Here is a 23,066-nt window from a genome sequence, read left to right as displayed (position 1 = left end):
CACTTCTGAAACGACTTTTCTTTTTTGGCCAACAACATCATATATCATATAATATAGAAAAAAATTTCACCATGTGTTTATTTCCCAGTTGATTAAGTCCCCTCCTACTTTTTTCCTTGTTATACTGGTAAATATTGCACAAAACAAACAGCGTATAATTTTGACTTTAATTTTAAACTACAAGAAGCGACAAAATCAATCTAAAATCAGAGCCAATCAGAAGAGCGTGTGGGCGGAGTCTCTCTGCAAGCGCACTGCACTCACAATCAAATCAATCAAAAATCACAGCCAATCAGAAGAGCGTGTGGGCGGAGTCTCTGTTCAAGCGCACTGCATTCACAATCAAATCAATCTAAAATCACAGCCAATCAGAAGAGCGTGTGGGCGGAGTCTCTCTGCAAGCGCACTGCATTCACAATCAAATCAATCTAAAATCACAGCCAATCAGAAGAGCGAGTGGGCGGAGTCTCTCTGCAAGCGCACTGCATTCACAATCAAATCAATCTAAAATCACAGCCAATCAGAAGAGCGTGTGGGCGGAGTCTCTCTGCAAGCGCACTGCACTTGCTACAAAATGGATAAGCATTTAATCAAATTCACAAATATTACACCATTTTAATATTATTACAAACAAGCTCTCGTCATAGAAAACACTTGTTTTATTGACAGTTTGAACGTTCTTGTTTCCTTTAATTTATTTTCAAGATCTGAGGTGAATTATCCATTGTTACTTTCAGTACAGCTTTAAAGGTCACACAAAATGATATTCAAACTCACATTAGATGATTTTAACATTAAATAAAACACATAATCTATGTATGTTGTTGTTCCAGCCAGCTGGTTCAGAAACTCTGATTAACTTAGAAAAGATGCCTTTTATCGAGTGGCGCGTCCGGTTAGGACACTGTTTTATGCGTCTGAACAACAGGACTGAAGGACCTCCTGCTTCTATAACACAGAATAATTGTGCCAAAATAAGGGTTTTCAAGTTATAAAAATAAAACTGTGCAATCAAACATCTGATGAGTTGACCACTTCTAACGGGACCAGCTGAGACCAGGAGTAAACCGGCCCCTGTAAGAGGAAACTGATGTGTATTTTAACATGATTGAACATGACAGGGTTGCCAACTTTGGTTGCTTGGCTGGAGTGAGATTTCTTACTGACTAATATATTAAAAATGCATATTTTATTCTAAATTATTGTGCTCATTTCTCTCTTGTGTGTTTGCACGTTATGGCTATAGTTGTTCGGTTGTACACATTTACGCCAAACTATTGCGAAATTAAAATTTGCATAATTATAATATATCTTGATTGCATTAAACTCACTTTCTCAGCACCTGACATGGTTCAGATTAAACTCTTATACATAAAACATATCAAAGTCCCTTAAATTGAGTCGAGTCCTTTTGTCAAAGTGGTTTGCTTTGTCCTTTTATCTTACAAACACATTTTCACTTCTGTAAACTGAATTTCACTGGCCAAATAGAACATTTCCCCGACAGAATCACATGTTTCTTTATGCATGCATTCATGACTCGACAGTCAAAACAAGCAGATGAATAGCTTAACTCAATGTTTTCTCCCTGCAGGCACATGAAGGAGATCTCTGAGCTTCAGGCCCTTCAGAGAGGAGAGATCGAGCAGCTGTATTCTCAGTTAGGTCGGCCCGTTCCCCCCAGCGTGGGCTTCTTGCACGCAGGGCCGCCTACAGGCCGACGCCGCAGAGCCTCCAAACACAAGCTGAAGGGAAGCCGACTGCTCAATCCCATGGTGCAACACCTCAGGAGCAACCGAAGCAACAGCTCAAGTATGTATGCAAGCGTCTGAGTACCAGCTTTAACGTCCCCCTGTAGTCAATCATTTATCCCTTAAAACTCATCTTTGATCACCAAAATGACATATTTAAGCGTTTTTTCCTTAAAATATCTTGAATGTAACTCGACACCCTTGCCTCATTTAGTATGCGCGATTCTATGAATATGCAAATGAGCCCCGCCTCCACTCACTCACTCAGCTCAGAGATCCACTGGTTGACGATCACACGTTGATCTGATTGGTTACAAGATAGTTTGTGACGTCAGAAACACCAGCGATTTCAAAGCGTGTGTTTGAGACTGTCTTTGGTTCACTGCAGTTTTAAGGAGGAAATACTCAGCAATGGTGTCGACTTATGAATTTACACATGCTTTGTCTTAAAGCATATTAAAAACACCACATAGACACATAAACAACATTAAAAGCTTGGTTTTCACCACAGGCGGACTTTAAGTTTAGGTATTGGGTGATTAAGGGATGTAGAATATGGTCATGCAGAATAAGGCATTAATATGTACTTTATAAATACTAATAAAGAGCCAATATCCTAGTAATATGCATGCTAAAAAGCAACAAGTTAATAGGGAGAATTGGACCCTACAGTGTTACCATTACATGTAGTTAATTATTATTACTCAGTACCTAAATGTATAATTACGCTGCAACACCGACACCTTAAAATAAAGGGTTCCACTTCAGTTCAATAGACCACTTTAGACATTCTACCAACTATAAGTAACTTTTCAACTACATGTCAACTAACTCTCATTAGAGTATTAGTAGGCTGTTAGGTGTTAGTGTTCGGGTTAGTAGAATAAGTTGACTTGTAGTTGTCAAGTTACTTATAGTCAGTAGAATATCTGTTAAGGAGCATAAAAATAAAGTGTTAGCAGATATTAAACAGACAGTCTACTGATACTCTAATGAGAGTTAGTTGACATGTAGTTGCAAAGTTACTGATAGTTAGTAGAATGTCTAAAGGGGACTATCGAAATAAAGTGTAACCGAAAGCTTTCAACCCCTCAATGCAGGTTTGGGTTTGTTCGGAAGTCCGAAATGGGAATTCAGTAAGTCTGATCTCTTAGAAAAGATACGTAGTCAGAACATCCATGAAGGTCTGTGCTTAAATAGAAGAACAGTAGTTTGGCTTTGTCAATCCAACATTATACTTATATTTTCAATAATAGCATTTTTTAAATATCCCATCTCTTCCAGTTTTGCGCAACCCGTGCATCTTTAATCTTTAAAGGGATAGTTCACCCAAAAATTGCAGTGCACCTTTGGCGTAAGTCGACTTGCGCAGGCCGTCTGCTGAAGCTAGTTATTTTTAGTTTTTAAAGTTTTAAATATGGATATTTTTCTTACACAAATGCATCGCTATGCTGCAGAAGGCCTTTATTAACCCCTGGAGTCGTATGGATTACTTTTATGATGAATGGATACACTTTTTTTGGGGCTTCAAATTCTCGTCCTCCATTCACTGCCATTATAAAGCTTGGAAGAGCCAGGACATTTTTTAATATATCTTTGACTGTGTTTGTCTGAAATAAGAAAGTCATATACACCTAGGATGGCTTGAGGGAGAGTAAATCATGGGGTATTTTTTTTTTTTTGGGGTGAACTATCCCTTTAATTCCACCAAAATGAAAGCTTCATCCTAGTTGGATTTTCTACGTATTTGTTCACTATCGTTGGGTATAAAAACCCAGATTGTCACCATTAGCCGTCTGTGTTCTCCTGTAGCCGAGACGTGCTCCAGTACGTCGGGTTCTCCGGTCAAGAGCTCTGTGGGTTCCAGCACTGCCAGTCCCGTGTCAGAACCGCTGGAGCCGGTCCAAACCCAGCAGCCCTGCTCGCTCAAGGGCTCTCTGTCCTCCGACAACATCTACGGCCCCAACACACACACCCCACCCAGACAAGGTGAACACACACACGCCGCTGTCATCTAGAGGAGCCTGTCGAGCTGATGCTGCACACACAGTGTCAGCTGTAAATGCGTCTTCCGCTGCCCTAACCGGCCACGGTGCGGCTAGCGTCTCACTGCAGTAACGACCACAGATTATGTGAAGCAAGACTTTACACTGCCAAAAAATGCTTTTCTTACTCAGTATTTTTGTCTTGTTTCCAGTTCAAATATCTACAAATTCTTAAATCAAGAAGCATTTACTGGAGAAATAAGATGAATATAGAGAAATTCTATATTGTTTTCTGATAAAGAAAAATAAAAGTGAGTTTTTGCTTAAAACAAGCAGTTATCTGCCTATGGGGTAAGAAAAATAATCTTAAGATTTTGGTCTTATTTACAGCAACACACAGAAACCAAAGCGTATGATTCACTGCTAGAAACTGGCTCGGACGCAGCGTGACGCTCATTTACAGCTGATATGCAGAAGACAAAAGTGTCAGAGATGCCTCTCTGTGACTCATATCTCTCTCCTTCTCTGTTTTTGTCACATATCTCACTCACTCTCTCACACGCATGGGGTTATTTCACAGTCTCTCATGTGCGCTCAACTCATGTACTTCGTTTAAATGGAGTCAGAATGTGACATTTAAACGGCTCCTTAATTGCTCTGTCACATGATTTCTTGGACGGCAAAGGAAGATTGCATGATGCTCGTACTGTGTATGAAACATTCTTACGGGTCAGTAGACACTTTCACACATTTAGTCTTTGCTGTTAATGTCTCCAATTTAGAGGTCATGTGTGAGCGGGAAGGCAAAAGATCTTTTGTATTTTGCCAAATTAAGGAGTTATTACCACAAAAGTTCTTTATTGATGCTATATGTGAACAAGTCTATCTTATGAATAGTTTGTGCCAAAGACTTGGGGCAAACTGCATATGCTGTACTCGGATGTTGCGGTGGTGCTTATGTAGAAACAAGAGCTTGAATCTGGCTCATGTCATTTCCCTATTCCTCTGTTGTTTCCTTTCACCTCCACCTTTGAAGTGAATCGTAAAACTCCCCAAAATATAAGGAAGATACTGAGGAAAACCAGCTCTGGCCCTCCGGTTGGATGGAAGGTTCACCTTCCAACTGATGTTCCTGAGTGGCCTAACCAGAGCCTTAACTTTGACCCCACTAAGAATCTGTAAAGGACCTAATGATTGTGGAACAGCAATGCTCTCAACTTCACAGACCTTGAGAGGATCCATAAAGAAGAATCCCCAAAAGAAGGTGTGCATCATACCCAGTTTTAATTGTTGAAGCACCCTTGGTAGCCCAGGACTTAGGAGCTGTTTACACGACACCGTTTTCAACTCAAAATATAAAAGATTTTACACAACAACAGCGTTTTGGGTGCCTGAAAACGCAACCTTTTGAAACCGGGTTTCAAAGTGCACGTTTTTGAAAACTGTCTCCGTGTAAACAACAAAAACGTGAATCGTATGTCGTCTCTACATGGAAAACTCAAAAGAAAAACTTCTCCGTTTTAAGCGCATCATTGTCGTACCCTAAGAATAGGGTCTGAATGCATATGTAACTGATTTTATTTCTGTTTTACTGCAAGAAAGTGAATAAAAATGCAAAGCAGTCTGAATATTTTGTGAATGTATTGTATATATTTCCATTGTAGCTGCTTAAAGATTTTCCAGGCAATTAAATGTTAAAAATACCTGGAGAAAACGATCCGTTAGCATTCAGTAAATCTGTAACGGCCTCATGGACAAAGCCTGTGCTCTGTCCCATTCTCCAGCTCAAAGGGTGGAGGAGAAAAGCTAAGACTTACTAAGATAAGTTACAAGAAAGAACACAAGCTTGACCGAAAGGCCTCAGCCAGCTAATCTCATGCATAATGCAGTAGACAAGTGAAAAAACACCATTAACTGGTGTATACTCAGCAGTAGTCGCGGCTACATTCACTTTAAGTGTAGCTGAGTCCACGCATGCAGAAAAGCACTCCTGAAGGTTTGGCAGAACCAGAGGAGGTGTTAGACTTCCGCATTGTCAGGGTCGGAAAAATTCTGTCATAATCTATTGTTACCCGTCATTTTTAATCATGAATTTATAGGACGAGAATATAGGCTAGATTTAGCATTTATTTATTTTTGAGGAAAACAGATAAACAGAGAGTGTTTCATGTGTTCAACACCTCACGAAGCGGATGAATGTTTGTTTATTTCCCCCGCAGGTGACAGCGGAGGCCACTTAAACACGACCCGAACAGGCAAACAACGTTAGGGCTGGCTAAAAAATATTATTATTTTTTTCAATTTTATTCGATTCTTATTTTTATAGACCAATATCAATTATTACATCTCAAGAATCAATCTTTTAGTCAGTGCTGTTTTCAGTTGATGAATGATCAGAAGATTATATTGCGCCTCCCATCCAATAAATCACAATAATCTTTGTGCTTTCTTACGTTTGATATGAAACAAAGTCTCATTCAAATTATGTTCATTTTATTATGAAATTCAAACAATAATAAACAGCCTGACTCACCAACTGGAAAAGGGTGGGACTTACAGTTACAAGTTACAATAGATCACCCTCAGTGTAATCTGTCAAAATGATGGACAGCATTTAGATTTTTCCATCACTGCTAAAAAAAAAGAATTCTGTAAATGATGGAAAATGTCAGTTAACGCAAACCTCTGGCCAGAACTGAAGCAAGAAGGAATGACCCAAATTCAAAGTGTGCTCTCTACGCAACAATGCACGTATCTGCCACTTAGGAAAATACAGCCTCCTAGTACAGGGAGCCCTTGCATCCAAAAGGGTCTCTGTAACTTCAGACAAAAGACCAGAATTAACCAGATACCCCCAATCAAATACCAAACTCAAAGTTTCCTACCAGAGATGCCACATACTGCCCTGAGCCCGTGAGAGTTAATCCACTCTGATCTGTATTTCCTACGGACTCTCATCCAGGAGAAACACCAGATTCAAGAAACATACCAAGACGCACTTCCCACACTCTTAGAAGGACTGGCGTAATCAGACTTATCAGTGGGAAGGCATACAGATGGGCCATCAGCCAATCATGAAGCCAGGGTGTTTATCCCAAGAGTTGGAGGACACAAATCAAAGGGGGAGCTGGACTCTTTCTCATCAAATCAGACCAATGGTATGAGGCTGCAACCTCTGTACTCTAGGCCTCAACCCTTACCTTCAGAGAAGATCTGCTCCCACATGCAACTGACCTGGGATATGCACCGCCCTCAGTCAAGTCAAGTGAAGTCAAGTCATCTTCATTTATATAGCGCTTTTAACAATGTAGATTGTTTCAAAGCAGCTTTACAGAGATGAGCGTATCATTTAAGGTAACAGAGATTGTTTTGGCTTTATAGCAGCTCTTTAATAAAGTTATTTTCCAGCTAAAGTTAGTTTTGATTGATTCGCTTCCGTCGCAACGATCATTTGTTATTAAATTAGGGGCCGCTAAGACGACACTGTTCTCTCTACACAGACTTTAAAGCAAACCTGTGATAAACGCTGATGGCGTTCACATGCGCATTAAGAATTGGTTCTATAGTTATGTGCTTTTGAATATATGTGCACAGGTTTGTAATTCCCTACAAACCAAGCCTAAACAAAGTACTGGTCTTTCCTTATAAATTTTGATACAGAATTTTATTTTATTTTGTCACTTCGGGGTAGGTACGCGAAGTTTGACAGAAGTGACAGAAGTTTGTTCTGCGCCAAATTAATGTGCCACACTAAACACCACATGGGTCACCTACACATTCAGTTTATGTAAGAAACTACTGACATGTTGTCTGTCATGAGAACCACATACCAGGCTCAAATGTCCTGAAAGAAATGACTTAGTAGACAAACTGCCACCATCTCTAGGTATTTTCAGTGCCTATGATATGATCGCACTTCCAGACTCCATGGGCTGAAAGTGACATGTAAAGGCCAAGTATGGTACCCCATTCTAGTGATGGGAAGTTCGAATCATTTTACTGACTCTCTCATTCGATCTCGTTCATCAAAATGAACGAATCTTTATTCGAGTCATTCCATTCATTTAAGTGGCTTTAAATGTTATACTTTTAACAGTCAAATTCCGCGAACACATCCACCATGCAATCTTGATCATATTCTGAATTAAGAAATCATTATAATAGAGCCAAAGATGATTTACAGGGAACATAAATATTTACTTTACCTTCCGAGTCTTTCGTTCAATTGTCATGTGACCGACGCAATGAACATGAATGACCCATCACTACCCCATATGAATTTGTTCTCTGCATTTAACTCATCTAAGTTACTGCACACACATCAGGAGTAGTGAGCAGTGAACAAACACACACTGCAAACCGTGGACACACCTGGAGCAGTGGGCAGCTATTTTTGCTGTGGTGCCCAGGGAGCGATTGGGGGTTAGGTGCTTTGCTCAAGAGCACCTCAGTCATTTACTGCCGGTTTTGTGAATCAACCTTTGGGTTACCAGTCTTACTTGGCCAGACAACTGGACGTTCTTTGTAAAGTGCGTCCAACCTACTGATGAGGTGTTTGTTGAAATAGTCTTGTGTTGACAGAATCTGGCCATCAGGAAATGTCAAAATGGCAAGACTCAAAATCTGATATAGCTGATGAGCTGATATAGTTGCTTGACAGTGACCAGTGTCACTGGTCAGTGCAAGAGATATGAGGGGTGTAGAATAGTAATGTGCCTCTATCAGAAGTAGACCTTCCTGAAGGGGACGCTGAAGTGGCTGAGCAGCAGGAAAACCCTATCCCAACAGGAAGATTGTATGGCCTGATTTAAAATAAGGGAACCAGCATGAACCATGTAAGAACATCACTGTAAACGAGACTCGAGGCACAACTCCTGTGCTCCAAAGGCATTGTTGCATGAAACAAAAGACACACTGTTTTTCTTCTGTCATCTGAGATGCAAAATCTGGAGAAACTAGCAGAACATAATCTCGAGGCCAGCAAGATGAAAAGCAAATATGCTTTAGCAAATACGCTATAGCAGTTTGACACGATTTTTCGAGACCCCTCAATCAGGAACGGCTGCAGGTCAGAAGCCTTGGCTCCCAGCACTTATGAGGTTTAAATTCTAGCCAACTTCAACCTCACAGATATACATGAGAATCACAGATGCCTCTCGGTCGGCACCAACCTTGCCATTGAATGACTGAGCACCAAATCAGTTGCTCATCTGAGCTCCTTGACTGTCTCAGGAGTCAAGTCAGCCCCTTCATCTTTATAGACATCAGCTTGGTACACCTGCAAAGCCGGCATGGTATCCAACACCTCACCCACCTGACCGGCAGTGATATAGGAATCACTGATCAGGGCCGATGTAGTCCTGCAGGGCTTAGACGGCCACTTCTTCCAAGATGGGCAGAAGATGGTGAGAGATGAGTAGCAAGCTCCACTTCAACCACATGCGTTTCAACACACCCCAGCTCCATCACGTCAGAGATAATGGAGCGAGGTGAGCGTCACCTGTGCCACACTGGTCTCGAGTCCCACTGAAGAGCTCCGGAAGGATAAAAGGAGTGATGAAAGTGCAAGATTAGAGAGGACCAGGCCTGGACTTGTTGTTGTTTTGCTTTCCTTTTGTTTTTTTGTATATCTATTTTATTATTAAAGTTACGTTTACTGTTCGCAGGTTCCCGCCTCCTCCTTCCTTGAACTTGAACTTTATTACACAGATGTAGTCGGATTTGTGATCCATGCCGAAAAGGGCTGCTTCCAGAACCTCAAAATCTTTTGGAAATCCTTGAAATATGGCAGCGACCTGCAAGGCGGACACGTACTATGGCCAGCCAATAAGCATTAACTTATTCAACTTAGACTGCACTTCTGGCTGGGCTGCATCGGTCACCACATCCCAAAGCTAAGAATAAGCCAAAGAGGGCCAGGCTTCATTACCACTTTGGAGAAGAGCGTCAGCCTGCCCACTGCCAAACTCCAAACAAGCATTCACTAGAAAAATCACATCTTGAAGAAGAGAAATCTGCGAGATGATGGCACATCGTTTTGAGGCACCAACAATGCTGTACTATTGAGGGCAGCGATAGTGCCACCAGCCAATTAAGTCTTGTGTGATTCTATGGGTTTCAGACAATCGCCACACTTGGGAGGTTGTTCCCATAATGTCTGACTTAGTTGTCTGGTAGTTGATTTAACCTATGAAAGGAAAAGGTATCCTAACATGCTTGATGGCACATGCAGGCCCAAACTCTTTACTAGGGACTTTCTTGAGCTGTGAAGTGACGAAAAAATCCCAGTCGGATAATTTGGAATGGTTGTCAATGCAATAAAGGAAAAAAACTAAACGTTTCCCCTCATACTGGTGTAATTACCAGTTAAACCAACTAAATCACTTTTGAGTGAATGGTTAATACAGCAATGTTACAGTACTTTAAACATAAATGGGTTTTATGTGTGAAAGTGGCTAATGATGCATAAGACTGTGACCTATTTGATCAATTCCAGAAAAACATTCCCATTGTTAGAAACACACAGGCACATGTACACACTTCCACATCTACATTAACCACTGTTTTCTGAGACGCTTGACCCATGTTGTGGTGTGTTGCTGATATGATGCTTGTTGATGGGGTACTGATCTGAATGCTACCTGTGTCGGCTGTTACACCTGTCTCTCTCTCCCTCTCTCTCTTTCTCTCTCTCCCTTTCTCTCTCTCCCTCTTATATTCATTTCTCCACAGGCTGGACCGTTTACCACCAAACATCCGAGCGAATCACCTATAAATCTAGTAGCAAACCGCGCACTAGATTCCTCAGTGGACCCGTGTCTATGTCCATCTGTTTGTATTTGTTCTACTTTTCTTCTATTACTCATAATTCCTTTCCCCATTTCTTTCTGCTCTTCTCTCGTGATTTGCTTTGGTTTTTCTGTACTGCATTTCCCACATGTTCACATCTACTAACACACATTCTCAGCCATTTCATTTCCATATTCATGTCAGATGGCACTTTCCATGAATATGGTACGATGTACTGCAACTGAGAAAAACAAGACAAACTCATTTTGGGATTTGTGCCTCTACAGTGTATCCTATTCAGGAAAGACCTTCATGTCTACTCGTCCTGCCTTCAATTTGTCTTCTTTACAAATGCTTTGTGCTGGGCTGCAGCTTTGACCGATAACGTGAGCTGTCTTCCCCCAAACATAGCCATTCCCAACATTTAACTGAAAGTAGAGAGAGCGTGTATGGATTTGTCTGCCAAAGCTTTTGTATCGTCTATATATCTGTGCCTTCTTTCCTTTTCACTCCACGTAAAACCCCAATGAGACGATGATTGACGTGCCGTCTCATGTTTGGATTCGGAAGATGAGCATGCCAAGGGCACGAGCAGGTTGCTGTGGAAACCATCAGGGCTGTATTTTGAATTTTTTTACCTCACTTCCTGTTATCTGGCTGTCACCTGCATGATTCTACTATGACACTGTCCCAGATGCATATTATTTACCTTGTGTTTCTGTTTCTTTTGGCTTGTAGTATTTTGTTCCTCTAGGTGAGGGTTCAGTTTGGACAAAAACATGAATTTCCCCACCAGTGCATCATAGCTGTGATTAGGAAGATTAGGCTTTATTTTTATACTTGGTCTCCCTCCATGTCAAAGTTATGATTTAGTCATCACTCTAACCTTCATTGTGTGGAAAATGTCACCCCCCTTTTGTAATTTACTAGTTAGATTTTCAAATTTGGCATGCAGCACTTTCGTTGCATTCAAATTACCTTTTGAAATGCTTTGTTTCTTTATTATTTTTCTTTGTACCGTATGACGTTTTAAAGCTTAATGTAAATTCTGTTTAAAACATTCAACTGTTTATAAATAACTCATGCCGTGCTTTCTGGGGTGGATAAAAAGTATTTTATGCATCCAGATGTTTGTTGTTTGGTTTTAATTGGTGATTCTTTTAACTCTTTCCCCACCAGCGTTTTTGAAAAAAGTTGCCAGCCAGCACCAGCATTTTTGATAATTTTCACAAAACTTTCATGGCCCCAAGAATATTTTGTTGTATGAATATCTGAACAGTCAATATATCAAAAGAAAGAACAGAGCCTCTGCTTTTAAACAAAAAAACACGTTTTATTATAGATTTATGCATTCTTTTTTATTAAAACTTGAATATGTTTTCATAAAAAAGCAACATTTGAACAAAAAGCTCGAAAAAAAATCATGTTTTAGTTCAAGTCTTCATCCGGATGGGATTCAGAGTGATGATCAAAACACAGATAGAGTAGATCGATCCATCAACACCCTCAAAGCTTCACAGTCGTTTCCTCTTCATGGATTCAACATTTCATTCAGTAACGTTAGACAGTTTTGATTTATATGCCGTTTGATGATTGCGTGATTTGACGTGCGTCAGCAATGCTTCTATCACTTGTTTCTGCTGCTTCTTTGTCTGTGTTTTGATCCAGAGATTCTGTACTATTTCAGAAGATGCGTAATAGTACCCCCCTACCGTATAACAGTGGAAACACGGATTGCCGGAAAAACTCGTCAATGGCAGGGAAAGAGTTAAAAGTTGAGGTTTAGGAGAAGATCAGTTCAGTTGTAATCTTAAATGCACAGTATTTTCACTCACGGCCACAGACACGTACCATATATGATTGTGAGCAAGGATTCAGTTAATTAGTCTTGGCTTTTAAAGACCCCATGAATCAAAATTAGGTTTTTAGCTTTGAGGTCATTTGCTCTATAGAGTCATGTGAAAAAGAAAGTACACCCTCTTTAATAAAAATAATTTTTATCATACAACCTCAGATGAACGACACAACATATTACAGAGTGTCATTATTTAGCAAAACCCTGGCCAAAATGGAGAAGCCATGGGTGACAAACTAAGTCTTATTGCTTCCATAGGGATTAAGTGGGAAAGTAGCAGTCAGTCGCTGCCCTTGATTAATTAATCGTCTGTTGTGACCAACTCTATAAAAGTTTTGGTAGTTTGCTAGTCTGGAGCATTGCCAAAGAAGGAAGACGTCAGCAATGATCATAGAAGAGCAATTGTTGCTGCCAATCAATCAAGGAAGGGTTACAAGGCCATTTCCAAACAATTTGAAGACCATTATTCTACAGTAAGGAAGATTATTCACAAGTGGAAAACATTCAAGACAGTTGCCAGTCTTTCCAGGAGTGGACGTACAAGCAAATTCACCCCACGGTCAGAGCGTGCAATGCTCAGAGAAATCCCAAAACACCCGAGAGCTACACCTCATACTCTACAGGCCTCCGTTAACATGTTGAATGTTAAAGTTCATGGCAGTACAATTAGAAAAAGTATGGCATGTTTGGAAGGGTTGCCAGGACAAAGCTTCTTCTCTCTAAAAAGAACATAGCGGCTCTGCTTAGGTTTGCAAAGTTGCATCTGAGCAAACCACAAGACTTCTGGAACAATGCCGTTTGGACAGACGAGACCAAAGTGGAGATGTTTGGCCATAATGCACAGAAAACCAAACACAGCATGTCAGCACAAACACCTCGTACCAACTGTCCATCACGTTGGTGGAGGTTTGATGATTTGGGCTTGTTTGGCAGTCACAGATCCTCAACCCCTCCAGCCCCTTCAGTTGACCATGAACTCCTCTGGATACTAAAGTATTCTAGAGTCAAATGTGAGGCGGACTGTCCAACAGCTAAAGCTCGGACAATATTGGGTCATGCAACAGGACAATGATCCCAAGCACACCAGCAAATCTACAACAGAATGGCTGAAAAAGTAAAGAATCAAGGTGAAATGCTGAGCCGGGACCTTCAGAGAGCTGTGCATAAACAAATGCCCACAAACATCAATGAAATGAAAGAAGAGTGGCCCAGAATTCCTCCACAACATTGTAAGAGACTGATAATCATTCAGAAAATGATTACTTTAAGTTAATGCCGCAAATTTCGCATGCCAATGTGCATTGGCTCATTCTGTATACACTCGAAGATGATAGGGCTCCCGAAGTGATCCCAATTACATTGGGACATCGACATAAAGTCTCACCTTTCCCTCCTTCAGGGAACGAAGGTTACATACCTAACCGAGACGTTTTACAAGCTACGGAATCATGAGGTGTACTTAGTTTTATTACACATGCCTTCTCCATTTTTGGCTTTATTTTTTTAAATAATGTCATGTGTTGTTCATCTGAGGTTCTAATTTTAAGATCTGCTAAAGACCAGATGATATTATATGTCCTGATACATAAAACCATAGAATTCAAATAGGGTGTACTTTCTTTTTCACATGACTGTTTGTATCATTCCGGTGAGCATTTTATTGGACTATGACCATGAGCAGAGGATAAGAAAGTCCTTTTGCCTTTAATTATAAACACTAAATGTCCTCATCTAAAGCTACAACACAAACAAATGTTCTGACAGCTGCCATTGGATCTTAAATGAAGGTGAAGCTGGTGGTGAGAAGTCCATCCACAGTACAATCAGTCATGATTTTGGCCAAACCAACATCCTATTTCAATAGGACCTATTCAGGAAGGAACGTTGTTGTGCCCGTCAAACCATTTCATGGGGTCTTTAAAGTAGGACACTTTAGTCAAACAAAAGTGTTGGACCTCATTCAGAGTCCAGGCTTTAAGGTTGTCTGCACAAAAGGCCTTTTTTAGCTCATGAACCATTCAAACATGTCACTCACTGACACCTCATGAGAACACAGATGAAGCCTCCCTGCACCTGATTCTGTATCTGTTCACTGATTGGTCGCTATGTTTTCTTGTGCATCAGCTTGTCCAATGGGCTCTGCCATGTGCTTTCCCCTGCCCCCTAACGTCTCTGTCTTTGCTGTTTTGCTCTTGTAGGGTCCACTCTGAAACGACTCTGTCTAGGCAAAGAGCGCAACAGTAGTAAATATCCTACTCCTTTCTTCTTCGCTACTAGTCCCTCTTTCTTTCTTCCTTTCTTTCTTTTTTCACTTGTCATTTCTTTTGTTGGCATGAGCGTTCGCCTCTGTGTTAAGTGCTCTTCATTTGCAACAGCAGATTGTGAAATGTGCATTGATTCTTTATATTCATTTGAATTTTTTTTTTTCTAGTTGCATGGTTGATGCAGTCAAGTGCTTATTGAAACCTTTATGATTTCTGTATTTCTGGTCATTTAAGTGCATTTGTGTATTTCTTTGTTCTTGGTTTGGTTCTGTAATCATCCAGCTGCTTGATTTTAGGCTAGAAACAAGTGCACAACAAGAAACACACAAACGCAGAAATAATCAGATCCACCAACACATTTCAAGTACATACTCAGTGTCTGTTCTCTCATTGGTGGGAACAAACCTTAGTACGCAAGTGGTTGATTGATGTCTGTGACTCTTAAACCATGTGTTATTCAGAAGTCCGACCTCAAACTTTTTAATGGTTAATTTAAATTAAATTAACTTAAAAATTGGTATTGAATCAAGTCATTGTCAAAGCAAATATTTACACCTCTAGTAATGCGTAACGATTAACCATGATATTAACCACACTTCACTGCGTTACGTGACGAATCTCATCATCTGTCAGTGAGCAGCAGATTGGTTACAGAGGACTTCAGGGTGAATTCTCTGAGCTTGAGGTCTTTCTCTGTCTCTTTCTCAGGGTCTCATAACGCTGGTGCTTCATCATCATCATCATCTGCAGCTGTGCCGGCTTCATCGCCTCGGCCAATCACTGCGCTCGTCCAGGCTCAAGCCAACAACAGCAACAACAAGACTGGCACATTCACCGATGACCTACACAAGCTGGTTGATGATTGGGCGAAAGAGACTCTTGCCTCCGCCCCTCAGCTCCGTCCCTCCGTGTGTCAGATCAGACCGCAGAGATCTCATCACTCCTTCCAGACCAGCCACACTGCAATGGCCAGAGTCCCCAATCAGGTACTATATGCTGTTTGTCATCCAGAATTGTAAGGAGGATGTTTTTTTTTTTTTTTATGTTCATCTGTGATTAGTGTGTAATGTTGCTGTTTGATCATGAAAAAGCTCTGCAAAGCTTCAGTTTTTCTCTATATCAGTGTCACTGTTTCTGAACTCCCTAAAACTCCTCCATTGTAGTCCAGAGTTTTCTTCTGGGAACGAACACATCATATTCCTCATTTAAATAATTCATACGCAGAATAAAGGGGTCTGGTTGAGTTAGTTAGTAGTGTGTTGAAACTGGCGGTTATGGTAAGGGGCGGGATATTTTCTAAACACACTCGAAGGTCTCGACCAATCACAACGGTGTTTGGTGTTTTTAGCCCCCAACGGCGCCTTCCAGGCAGCGCTTCCTAGGTTTAAGGTTGAGGTTTGGGTTAGCTGCCTCTAAGGAGCCATTGGGGGCTAAAAACACCATCGAGCAATCACAACACACTGCTCCAGCCGACCAATCAGAGCACATTATGCTTTTCAGGAGCAGGGGCTTTATAGATACTGGAACTAAACAGAGCGTTACTGACAGACTGCGAAGAGAGGAGCCGCAACATTGGAGAATATGAGGGAACTCTAAGGAAATTTTAAGGCCACCAGGTTACTTTAAGTTAAACCAACAAATAATTTTTTTATAGTGAGTATATATTCTGTTCTATTAACCAGATGCATTATTATTGAGACATACTATAAATGTGAACGTCTCTGTTACGTATGTAACCCTCGTTCCCTGAAGGAGGGAACGGAGACGTAGTTGGACGTACCGTACTGATTGGGATCACGCTTAGGGACCCTGTCATCCGAGTATTGAAAAAACAAGCCAATGCACATTGGCGTGCGAGATTTGCATCTCGTGCTCCGCCCCACAGCGCAGGTATAAACACGGAAGCGGATGTACACACCACTTGTTTTTCACTTAGGAGCCAAATGGAGCCCGGGGTCAGCGGTGATCCAGCACTAGTGGTGACGGGACTACGTTTCCGGGCAGTACAACATATGTAATGTTACTGAGGTGGCTCCGGCCTAAGCAGTGGGGAGACAACACCAGTAAGAGATGGCAGAGCGGGCTCTGGCAAGGGAAAGACACGGGCTTGCCGCGGGGAGCCGTATCGTGGAAGAATACACATATGGGATCGCCGTAGGGATCACAACATATGGGACACAGTCTAACACTGGTTCCACCAATGCATTCGAGTGATAGGCCTGGCAACAGACGCTCTGCCACGTCCATTGCCGAGGGGTGTGGAGGAACTCAACAGGGTTCGGCTAAAGAGGAACTCTACTGGAGCAAGAATGGCGCACGTCTCCAGTCCGTAGGAGGGGAATGGCGTAGCAAGCCGACACTTCGAGCGGGGCTTGCTGTTTTGGCTGGCTTCTATGCGAAGAGAGCACACAGGAAGCTACCGGCTCGACACGTAGGCTATAGAATCTAGCGAACGTGTTTGGTCCGCTAGAGGTTTTCGCCCAGCCCGCAGCTCTACAAATATCTGTCAGCGAGGCACACTGTGCCAGCGCCCAGGAAGAAGCTACACTCCGAGTGGAGTGGGCTCGCAACCCAGGGGGGCATGGTGCGTCTTGGGATTGATACGCCAAGACGATGGCGGGGGGGGGGGGATTGGGGCGAGGCGGATTCAGTCTCCTCGCGCCTCTTAGGAACCTGACGATCAGGTCATGTTTCCCCAAGGATCTCCCATCAACTGCATCGTGATGTGAGGCAACATACACTTTGAGGGTGCACTCCGTATACTTCGTAGAGGGTGCTCTCGCGGAAGTGATGTGTCTACGACAGCTTGTGGTAGATCACCTAGAACCTCGGCATCCCATCTAGGGACCAGACATGGAGTTTCCAGAGGTCTGAACGCGGGTACAATACGGTGCCCCGTCCATGAGAGAAAAGGTCCTCCCTCAGAGGAATGGGCCAGAGAGGGGCTGTCGAGAGGAGCATCAGTTCAGGGAACCAGGTCCAGTTGGGCCAATAAGGGGCAACTGGCAAGACCTGCTACTCTTCCTCCCTGACTTTGCACAGTGTCTGTGTGAGAAGGCTCACTGGGGGAAACGCATGCTTGCGGAGGCCCCGGGGCCAGCTGTGTGCCAGTGCAACTGTGTCGAGGGTCCCCTCGGTCAGAGAGTAGAGCAACTGGCAATGGGATGAGTCCAGAGAGGCAAACCGATCTGTCTGTGCGGCGCCGAAGTGGTCCTAAATCAGCTGGACCACCTGGGGATGGAGTCTCGACTTTACTGGAGCCACAGGCTGTCGTGAGAGCTCGTCTGCGGCACAATTGACCATGCCGGGGATATAAATGGCACAAAGCGACCTCAGATGCTTCTGACTCCATATGAGGAGATGGCGGGCGAGTTGTGACAATCGACGGTAGCGCAGACCACCTTGATGGTTGATGTACGTAACGGTCGCAGTGTTGTCCGTATGGACCAGAACATGTTTGTCAAGTAGCAGCATTTTGAGGCAGAGCAAGGTGTACTGCTAGCAGCTTGAGGCAGTTGATGTGCCAATGCAGTTGGGGGCCTGTCCAGACCCCCACAACTGCATGCCCGTTGTATGTGGCCTCCCAGCTGGTGTTGGAGGCATCTGTGGAGATCACAGCATATCTGGACACTTGTTCTAGGGGCACTCTGGCCCAGAAAAACAAAGAGTCTGACCACGGGCTGAGGGTTTGGCGGCAGGCCGGGGTAATTGTCATACGGAGCGTGCCGCTCTGCCATGCCCATCTCGGGGCTCGGCCGTGAAGCCAGTGTTGATGCGTTCTCATATGAAGCAATCCGAGCGGCGTTACTGTGGCTGCGGATACCATATGCCCCAGGAGCCTCTGACAAATGACAAAGTGATGACAAAGTGGTGTGTGCATCGCTTCCGTGTTTATACCCACGCTGTGGGGCGGAGTGCGAGATTCAAATCTTGCACGCCAATGTGCATTGGCTCGTTTTTTCAGTACTCGAACATTACAGGTTCCGACTATGTCGAACGTGACCGAACTGAAAGGGAACTAACTAAAGGTAGAGGGGGGTCATCCATTTAAATTATATTAAGCCTTAAAGTTCTGCATAATTAGGGGCGTGGCCACTTGAGTGACAGGTGGATTGCAGCTGCTGTCACTACTAGCCGTTTTTCTGCTGTCTGTTAGCGTCATGTCACCTCAGCAAATCCGCCTCTTTGCCCATTTTCGTTAATCCGGGAGTGACGCGCTGCCAAGATGGTGACTGGCCAGCTCCACCCACTTTGGGTTACAAAATTGCTCTTCAGAAACCTACAGGAGATGTCATGGACACTAAGGCCAATATTTTTTTATAGTCTATTGTTCTGACGAGTCACAGGCGGTCAGTTCCGCGAACTGGTTCTTTCGGACAGTTCGTTTCAATAAGCTAAAATTTCTAAAGCATTTAAAGTGAATAAACATAAACCATGAGAAACCATAAAGCAGTGTTATTTTATCTGGTCTCTCTCTTCTCTTGTAGTTTAGAGGTTCAATCCCTGCGGCGGCTGTGAAGCTCCATCTACCCCTGTCCTGCCCGCTGTCAGCAGCTCTGGGTCCCATCATGCCTCACGGCATCACCAGCAGCCCGTCGCCCGTCATCCAGCGGGGCGGATACCTGATGCCCACCGCCCCCTTCGCTGGGGTGATGCCAGCCCCTGTGTATCCACACCAGTGGTCCGGTTTGCCCAGTCCGGTGGGAATGTTTGGCACGGCCGCTATGGTCCCGTATCCGACCATGGCCAGCCCGGCACTGCAGACGTTTCCTCTGGTGGTCAAAAGCCCAGACGCCCCAATGTGCCCCAGCAAAGCCAGGACTGCATGAGCGCTTCAAACACTCTTCTGCATAAGGCTAATCAATGCACACTTGCAGATGGATAATCACGCAAACTCAAACTGACTGGGAGTTCCTGCAACATGTTTTAACTCGGCTTCAGGATCAAACCATAATCTCTCCTCAATGTCTGTGTGCTTTAGATCGCTGTTGGATGGGAGACGTGTCTGTATGAAGCCTTTGAGTCTGTAAATATGAGGTGTGAATTTGTGTGTGTGTGTGTGTGTGTGTGTGTGTGTGTGTGTGTGTGAATGTGGGCATGAGGAGTGTGTTACTGTATCAAACCAGTCCTGTGGGCGCCGCTTGCATGTTTGTTTGTTTGTTTGTTTTGACCTTTTAGCTCTTATGTTTGAGTATGAATTAAGGAGTGTTATTGTCAAGGGTTCGGCTGAGATTAGGCCTTCAGTTCTACTGCCATCATGTCATAATCATTTTGGTGATTGACTAAAACATACGGATACATAAACAGGCATATTGGGCCTTATTAATGAAACAGGAGCAGAATAAATGTAGTCATTCTTATCTAAAACTCGTGACGATTTGTGTAAGAATGGAAAAAATACATAAATGTTTTATGAAAGCGTCCCAGTGCTGAACGTTGATTATGGTCTGAAATATCAGTCCTGGTTTCCAATCATACGCGTTTCATTAATTTACAGCACTTTCATTGGCGGTTTACAGGAATATCCAGCAATTTCAGACCACAGGACAAAATCCCTACTTTAAGAAACACAATTCAGGATGATGTAGTGCCTTGATCGGTCATCAGTTTTCCCTCGAAAGGTATGAATCGGTTTTAAAGGGGGGAAAACATTCCTCTTCTGTTCCTAATGCAATGGCGTTTTTTTTCTTTCTTTTTTTTTTGCGTGATCTTTTTTCTATTTACGTCCCCTTTCAGCTGAAGCAAGTTTGCATTAAATATAAACCTAATCATTTGAAGTGTAGCTAGTAGCTAGATTGATGAACGAATGCGGTTGATGTCTGGGTTTCTGATTGGTTACAATCATTCATAAGCAATACTGCACTAAGCACAGAGTCTCAGACGCGTTTGAGGAACGACTGGTTTACATTGCGATGATCTGATGAACGATGCATGCCATCAAAGCGTCGCGGACGCCCAAATACAGAATTAAGAATTACTGTGTAAACGTGCTCTTATAAGTGCGCCGCCTTCCCTCTTTACAGCGTAACACAGGGACTGAATGCAGGTTTGACTCTGAATGTGTGTCAAAATGACATTGCATGTGATTCACCCTCCCTGTTACGTGCTGCATTATCCCAACCCATAATGTGAACATTGACAAACTACTTTACATTTGACTGTTTTACCAAATGTATCATTTTTATTTGCTTTGCATAAAGGCTGAGTTTATTCCTTCTTGCACAGTGTTAATGATGTTGAGTTTTAATTTCTTTTAAGAGGGCAGTGCAATTGTTAGTCATGACTCATATTTATTGTTGTTCTAAATAAAAGCGATCCAGCATGAGAAAGTGCAAGCATTGAATACAGGTGTACAAAACGTATTTGCATCCAAAATCCACATCCCAACATAAAGTCTGGTTTTATTTGTATGTTTGTGTGATTCAATCTTTAGTCAGGGTTATATTTCTATTATAACTGCCAAACTGTGAATTGTACAGTCCTCTAGTATTTATTTCCTCAGTGCTTAGTTTTGCTGCAGCTTCTGTCCTGTAATGTGTTTTTCATGCATTTGTACAGGATGTTAATCAATGATCTGCAGTTAGAAACGTTTCCAGGAGGTTTCTGATGTTTTGTTCTTGCCGTTATTAATGCTGATAATATATCTGGCAATAATTACTCCACTTTACCATGTTTGTGTCTCACGGATCTGATGGTTATGGACTTTTCCCGGTCTTTTCTCTGTGAATGATTGCTTCATCCTTCTCCACATTACTTTGCTCCGCTCAGATCCAAACGAAATGCACTCACAACACAGACTGTGTACAAGTTTAATTAAGAATAAATCAATATTTTGTGCTTAATAGCTACTGTGTTCTTGTGGTTTTTCACAGGCGTAAACAGTGATTATCTGAGCCGTGCTCTTGAGGTACAGGTACACTGTAAAAAAATAATAATTTTACAGGGAAAATAAAATCTGTTTTCTATCTTTAAAATATACTTAAAAAAAAAAAAATGCTTTCAAGTTGGAAATGGTGAGAACACTGTTATGTTACACAGCTCGTATAACATTTATTACAACCAATCATTATAGTTATTTATCGTTCTGCTGAATGTGTTTTGTCCCACATCTCTCACTTCTAGAACCAGCCACAGACAATAAGTTTATACATAAAACAATATCCCTGATATTTTGTCCTTCTAAGATCCGTCCAATGGAGAAAATTAATAAACACTAATATTGGTTGATCCAAATATGTTGCACAATATATTAGACTTATGAATGCCTATGATTTTTTTTTTTATCAATTTAAAACACTGTGAACCTCACTGAAACATGCACAAATGATTATTCATATCCTATTTCGATCAGACTGTCCTAACCATATTAAATGAAGAAAGGCAATTGCTTTCCTGCAAAAGGAATGTACTTTTGTGTCCGTTTTTGACATGCAATAAAAATTCATTTTGTAAATGCAAATTATGGATCATACTGTTGACAATTAATCCATGTATGTTTATTTAAAAATAAAATAATAATTGACCACATAATTAGTTTTTTTCTTAAATGGATCTTCCAGTGAAATGTGACTGTGTCGTGAACAGCATATTCTAGAGCAGGTGTGGGTAGATTTAGAGAAAAACTTCGTAAAAAAAAAAAAAAAAAAAAAAATTTAACTAAACAAATTTGATAAAAATGATTTTTTTTTAATGTAATTGAATAAAAAAGATGAATAAATTGTTTTTTTTATTAGATGTAAATAAAAAATAACTAAATATAAACATTTGCTCTAAACATAAACATAATAAACATTATAAAAATAAATAAATTGATAAAAATAAATAACATTTGATTTAAATAAAACAAAATACATCTAACAGTACAGTAATATAGTGAGTAGAAAAGAATGCAATAATGTAGCATGTGTATAAATAAATAAACAGTGATGTGACTGAATGTATATTAATATTATATTTAAGAAGTGTCTTTATGCTAATAAAGTGAGTATATTTTTCATAATTAACAAGAAATACTAAATAAGTGTTAATAAAGGTTCTGACGAGTGATCCATGAGAGACAAACTTTTGTCTCATCTCCGTTTCTCCTGTTTATTCAGGACTTTTAATCTGTTGATCTGTTTGTTTCTCCAAACACTGACAATCACATGATGAACAGAGGAGTGTTTATCACTGAAACTACAGCATGAGAAGTAATCATTATAAGAGAGAGGGATCATGACAGACCCTGGAGAAACTCTGGGACCAATAAAGAAGAGCAATAAATAAAACATGTGTAAGGGTTTTGAGATCTTTTATTTTTAATATTTGGGTATTTTCATTGTTCTTTTGTGTTTTATCCAAGGCTTTATAGCGTTATATCTTAATGTTTCAATTCAAGTAAAATTTTACATGAAGAAATGCTGATTTTGTTCTTTGACTTGTT

General features: G+C 41.6%; 1 protein-coding gene across 5 annotated transcripts in view; it reads left to right on the top strand.

Annotated features, from left to right (window-relative positions):
* Positions 1–21,672, top strand: part of LOC311278736 (serine/threonine-protein kinase WNK2) — a 71,743-nt gene extending 50,071 nt beyond the window's left edge. For 3 of the 5 annotated variants that reach the window (XM_084389745.1, XM_084389747.1, XM_084389744.1), the window contains 6 exons: positions 1,595–1,812; positions 3,564–3,740; positions 10,469–10,567; positions 14,579–14,623; positions 15,353–15,630; positions 19,132–21,672. In XM_084389745.1, the coding sequence (XP_084245871.1) occupies positions 1,595–1,812; positions 3,564–3,740; positions 10,469–10,567; positions 14,579–14,623; positions 15,353–15,630; positions 19,132–19,473 (1,159 nt within the window). In that variant the 3' untranslated portion in view covers positions 19,474–21,672. The remainder of the gene's footprint in view (positions 1–1,594; positions 1,813–3,563; positions 3,741–10,468; positions 10,568–14,578; positions 14,624–15,352; positions 15,631–19,131) is intronic. The other 2 variants (XM_084389746.1, XM_084389748.1) reach the window with 2 other exon arrangements.
* The last annotated feature ends 1,394 nt before the right edge of the window (positions 21,673–23,066 follow it).

This window comes from Rutilus rutilus (assembly GCF_951802725.1).
Source record: "Rutilus rutilus genome assembly, chromosome: 19".
In the NCBI taxonomy this organism is placed as follows: domain Eukaryota; kingdom Metazoa; phylum Chordata; class Actinopteri; order Cypriniformes; family Leuciscidae; genus Rutilus; species Rutilus rutilus.
This window is presented reverse-complemented; position numbering and strand designations above follow the sequence as displayed.